This window comes from Gadus morhua, chromosome 7, assembly GCF_902167405.1.
Source record: "Gadus morhua chromosome 7, gadMor3.0, whole genome shotgun sequence".
In the NCBI taxonomy this organism is placed as follows: Eukaryota; Metazoa; Chordata; class Actinopteri; order Gadiformes; family Gadidae; genus Gadus; species Gadus morhua.
Window position 1 is genome coordinate 31,223,655 of NC_044054.1, and position 6,000 is coordinate 31,229,654.

The window sequence follows — 6,000 nt, forward strand, 5'->3', positions numbered from 1 at the left end:
GATGCCGTGTGCAAAGTTTGGTGTTGATTGGACGAGAAATGTGGGAGGAGTAGCGAAAAAACAGTTTTGCGGTTTTCGCGATTTTGCGAAAAAAAATTCTAGACGCAAATGGGCGTGGCCTATGCCAAAAGATGCAGCAGACTCCAGTGAATCTGTGTGTGCAAGGATTTGAATGTGGGAGTTTCGGTGTGGGAGTTATAGCCCCAAACGCGTATTCCTTGGTATAGCGCCACCTAGGGGCCGGCGGGTCTGGATTTGGTCGTCTGCATTGTCCGAAGAGATCTGGATCTAGTCATGCAATTGGCGTGTCGGCACCATTTACGGTTTGGGCTGTGGTACCACTTCTAGTGAGGTAAGTATAACTAGAACTGCAAGCAGTTATGCAGGGGTCCAAGAAGTGTGCATTTCGCCGGCACAACGCGACAAGAAATGTGCGTTTCGCCGGCACAACGCGAAGCATGTGTTCAAAACGCTACCCTGAACCTGTGGATACAAAGGATTTGACTGTGGTAGGAGTAGCGAGAAGTCAGTGTAGCGTTTTCGCGGCTAAATTTTGTAGAAGATATACAATTTCCTCGTTTATGGCGCCCCCTAATGGCGAAATTTTCCGAAATTTTTATCGTACGACAATAAGGTTAGCACCAACATGTGTGTACAATTTGGACTCGTTCCGATGTCTAATTTTGGATTTCTTTGGATTTTTGATTTTCCACGTCTAATTTAGCTCATAAACCAATATTCAAAACGCTACCGTTTCGTCGTCGAAGGTCGCATCAAAAAAGTGTCTCACGATTCCTTTGCGTGTGCGTCTGAAGATGTCGTGTGAAAAGTTTGGTGTTGATCGGGCGAGAATTGTGGGAGGAGTAGCGAAAAAACAGTTTTGCGGTTTTCGCGATTTAGCGAAAAATATTCATAGACGCAAATGGGCGTGGCCTAGGCCAAAAGATGCAGCAGACTCCAGTGCATCTGTGTGTACAAGTTTTTGGACTCTGGGAGGTTCGGTGTGGGAGTTATAGCCCCAAACGCGTATTCCTTGGTATAGCGCCACCTAGTGACCGGCGTGTCTGGATTTTGTCGTCTGAATAGTCTTCACGGACCTGGATCTAGTCATGCAATTGGCATGTCGGCACCATTTACGGTCTGGGCTGTGGTACCACTTTCTTGGTAGGAAGTATAATAATAGGAAAAATCCTTACAAAAACAATAGGGATCCAACCTGTTGGCTTGGACCCCTAACAATAATAATCCTTACAAAAACAATAGGGATCCAACCTGTTGGCTTGGACCCCTAATAATAATAATAAGAAAAATCCTTACAAAAACAATAGGGATCCAACCTGTTGGCTTGGACCCCTAATAATAAATAACAAACATCGGAAAACTAGATTATGTTAATTTTCGGATAGTTTGACGCTAAAATCGTAATCGCAATCAAAATTCGATTAATCGCCCAGCCCTAGTTCATAGTGTCCAGAGTGCTCAGAGTGTCCAGAGTGCTCAGTGTTCAGAGTGTCCAGCGTGACCTGCGTTATCATGTCATGACGCACCGCTAACTGGATTGCGACCCATTTGGGCTCCTGACCCATAGTTTGTGGGCCGCTCTTCTACACTGTCCAGTAGCATTGGTTCCCAAACCTTTCGGCCAGTGAACCCTGAAACTCTGCAACGCTTGTGAGCCGGTAAGACCAATGTCCCGGGGACCATCGCTCCACTCCACACCCCCTGGGTAGTCGTTGTTTGCTCGGGGGTGAGTGAATCATCGGGCCGTCAGTTTGTAAATACAGGCCGTCAAAAAAACATGTATCTGCTAAATGGCTCATCGAACTTCTAAAGCTTATGTCAGCCACCTCCTGTGACCCCATATGCATCAGGGGACCCCATGTGGGCCCCGACCCCCAGGTTGGGATCCCCTGCAGCGGCCTATCTGGGTGCAGCCCCTAGCTCCAGCTTGGATCTGAATCAGAGATCCTGAACTCTGATCTCGACAGGGCCGAACAAAGGGCCAGTCCCTCCCTATCTCCAGACTGAGCCCCTGCAACAACACCAGGACAACACTGGGACGCAGCCAGGGAAGGCAGAGGGGGGGGACACACACACCCACGCATGTACGCATGTAGGCAGGTACGCATAGACGCACACACGCATACACGCTCGCACGCACACACGCTGCCCACACAAACACTGACGCACGCACGGGCTCCCACACACGCATGCATGCAGGTTTACACACCAACGCATGCACACACACACACACACACACACACAGCTCCAAGATCTTAAACACGCTTAAAACATGGTAAGCTTCCAGACCAAAACATGCAAAGCTAAGAGACCCTGAAAACGTTAAGAACACGCTAAGCTAGAATACCTCAAACATGTATACAAGACCATAAACACGTCAGGCACGTTAATTCTAGTGGGCACCAAACAATCTCCGGACTCTTTTAGAAGGATGACTACGTGACTCATTCTCTGAAACCTTTCCTTTGGTTTGATTTCCTTAAATGGGGGGAATTCAGCGTTTGTGTATCGAGCAGAGCCTGTGAACATATCTCCACAGCCATGTGATCTGATCTCATGACAACCAAACCTGCCAAAGCAGCCAGAGGTCCCTCAGAGTGGACTCATCACCAGCACCACAGGCCAGAGGTTCTGCTGGTTCGGACTGGTCCGCATGTTACCAGACGGACCAGCACTAGGCCCACAGACTGGGAGCGATGCATGGGTGAGCTTCTGGTCCTGGTCCCTGTACTGGTCTCTCTACTGGTTTACAACCTGTGTGAACCAGTAGGAATGTGAGCACTGGTCCCTGTACTATTGTGGCCATGTTAACACCAGTAGGATTGGATCCTGGTCTCTGTACTGGTCTCTGTGCTAGTGTGACCATGTGTGTACCAGTAGGACAGGATCCTGGGCTCTGTACTGGTCTCTGTACTGGTGTACTTCATGTGTATACCAGTATGAATGTTATCCCTGGTCCCCATACTGGTGTAACCATGTTTGTGTACCAGTGGGAATGTGAGTGCTGGTCTCTGTACTGGTGTTACCATGTGTACTGGTGTACACCATGTGTATACCAGTAGGAATGTGACCCCTGGTCCCCGTACTGGTCCCCGTACTGGTCCCTGTACTGGTCCCTGTACTGGTGTTACCATGTGTACACCAGTAGGAATGTGAGCGCTGGTCCCAGAGATCTGCTAATGGGGAGCAGACCAAACAGCAGATGTTTCCCGCGTGACTCAGCGTGATATTTATATCTTCTGCAGGACATTCAGGAGCGCCACGGACACAACGAACGCCGGGCAGAAGGACGTCACATTCCCGGTCGCGTACCCGCGGCCGTGACGACGTTGGCCGCCCCCTGGGCCCGGGGCCCACCTGCCTCGCCCCCAGGAGCAGGACCACGGCACGGGGCGGGGCGCTGGGGGAGCGCCTGCAGCCAGAGGCCGGTATTGTGTTCCCCTCCCGGTCCCGGTGTGTTGACAACCGTCTCCTCGTTGCTCAGGAGCGGGCCTTGGCCGCGCGCCAGCTGACTAACCGACACGGCCGGGGCTCTGGCGACCTTATAAGGACTGCTGCCCCGCAGTGCACCACCTCCTCCACCACCACCACCACCACTACATCCACCTCCACCCTGGACTAACACCACCACTACGACATCCACCTCCACCCGGGACCAACACCACTACTGCATCCACCTCCACCCTGGACCAACACCACCACTACTGCATCTACCTCCACCCTGGATATCCAACACCACTACTGCATCCACCTCCACCCTGGACTAACACCACCACCACTACATCCACCTCCACCCTGGACTAACACCACCACTACTACATCCACCTCCACCCTGGACTAACACCACCACTACTACATCCAACTCCACCCTGGACCAACACCACCACTACTGCATCCACCTCCACCCTGGATATCCAACACCACTACTGCATCCACCTCCACCCTGGACTAAAACCACCACTACTACATCCACCTCCACCCTGGACTAACACCACCACTACGTCCTCCATAGCCACCTCCACCCTGGACTTCCAGCACCACCACCAGCACCACCAGCACCACCTCCCCCAGACTACGACCGGTCTCCTGATGCCTCGCAGCAGGCCAGCAGTAAGACGCCAACAGAGAGCTGTGAGATGCTTCCTGAGTCATCCCCAGCGTGTGACTCTCCCCTGAAGACGCTGCGGCTGGCGGGGCCGTGCACCATGTGTGGTCTGTTGGTCTGTTTGTTTGTTGTGCTCCTGGTAGCACAGAGTAGGGAGTGGAGGAGCCTGGAGTATAGTGAGTACAGTAGAGTAGAGACCAGCAGAAGAGAGTAACAGTAGAGTATAATAAGAGTAGAGCAGATCAGAGTACAGAGTGGAGGAGCGTGGAGTATAGAGGGTGCAGTAGAGTAGAGACCAGCAGAAGAGAGTAACAGTAGAGTATAATAGAGTAGAGCAGATCAGAGTAGAGAGTGGAGGAGTGTGGAGTATAGAGGGTACAGTAGAGTAGAGACCAGCAGAAGAGAGTAACAGTAGAGTATAATAGAGTAGAGCAGATCAGAGTAGAGAGTCATAAAGAGTAGAAGCACTGAATACACAGCTCTACATGACACATGGGTGCAGTTGAAAAGCAGCTTACATGTACAGATGATGTAGGTATGTATAAGTATGTATATACATGTAGTGTGTATCCAGTAGATGTATACAGTGTGTATCCAGTAGATGTATATGGTGTGTATCCAGTAGATGTATACAGTGTGTATCCAGTAGATGTATACAGTCTGTATCCAGTAGATGGATACAGGTTGTATCCAGTAGATGTGTACAGTGTGTATCCAGTAGATGTATAAGGTGTGTATCCAGTAGATGTATACAGTGTGTATCCAGTGGATGTATCCAGTAGATGTATACAGTGTGTATCCAGTAGATGTATACAGTGTGTAGCCAGGAGTTCTTACCCGGGCTTGGTACCTCATCCTGGCCTGTGGTTGGGGAGCCAGCGTGAGCTTAGATGGTTCCTTCTGGGTCGGCTGCTCCTCCTGCTGCACCTCCTGGTCTCCTCCTTGTCCCTTTCTGTTCTCCTCCTAGTCTCCTCCTGGTCTCCTCCTGATCCCTTCCTGGTCTCCTCCTGGTTCTCTCCTGGTCCCTTCCTGGTCTCCTTCTACTCTCCTTCCTACTCCTGCACGAACCTCAGCCTCTCCTCATCCGCCTCTGACCACGAGCTCCTCGTTCCCAGACGTACGATAACCTCCTCCTCTCTCTTCTCCTACTTTTCTGCGCTCTGAAGTTCCTTGCACACTGTCCTCGTTTCCCCTCTCTCTCTCTCTCTCGCCCCCTCCCTCTCTCCCTCTCTCTCCCTGTCTCTCCTCCTCCCTCTCAGTGTGTCTTGTCCCTGGGGAGATCAGACAGAAGTATGTTAACAGACACACACAGTCCTCACTCACACAGTCCTGACTCACACACACACACAACAATAACAGCTTTCCTGGTTCATACCGCTGATCCGTCTTCACTCATGAGGTCAGGGAGACCCTTCTAGCTCTCCCTCTCCCTCTCTCGCTACCTCTCCCTCTCTCTCACCCTCTCCCTCACTCTCTCTCTCTCTACCTCTCCCTCCCTCTCTCTCACTCCCTCTCTACCTCTCCCTCCCCCTCTCTCTCTCTCTCTCTCTCTCTCTCTCTCTCTCTCTCACTCCCTCTCTCTCTCTCTCTCTCTCTCCCTCCCTCCCTCTCCTTTAAACTCAAACAAGGGCAGGAAGTGCAGCAGCACGTCACCCAGTGGAAAGTATGCTGCTGCAGAGAGAGCGCTGGGGAGGAAAAAACGCATGGCTCTGCTAACATGAAATCACCGACAGAGCTGATTAAAAAAACCTGCCATCATGTGACCCGGGCTCCGCCACATTCCTTCTTTGCCTCTGCCACACCCTCTCTCTCTCTCTCTCTCTCTCTCTCTCTCTCTCTCTCTCTCTCTCTCTCTCTCTCTCTCTCTCTCTCTC

General features: G+C 51.4%; 1 protein-coding gene across 2 annotated transcripts in view; it reads right to left on the reverse strand.

The window, feature by feature from the left end:
* LOC115547358 (unconventional myosin-Ic) overlaps positions 1-5,600 on the reverse strand; it is a 32,988-nt gene extending 27,388 nt beyond the window's left edge. Inside the window, exon 1 of one of the 2 annotated variants that reach the window (XM_030361536.1) lies at positions 4,964-5,600. In XM_030361536.1, the coding sequence (XP_030217396.1) occupies positions 4,964-4,981 (18 nt within the window). In that variant the 5' untranslated portion in view covers positions 4,982-5,600. The remainder of the gene's footprint in view (positions 1-4,963) is intronic. The other variant, XM_030361537.1, reaches the window with a different exon arrangement.
* Positions 5,601-6,000: the final 400 nt, after the last annotated feature.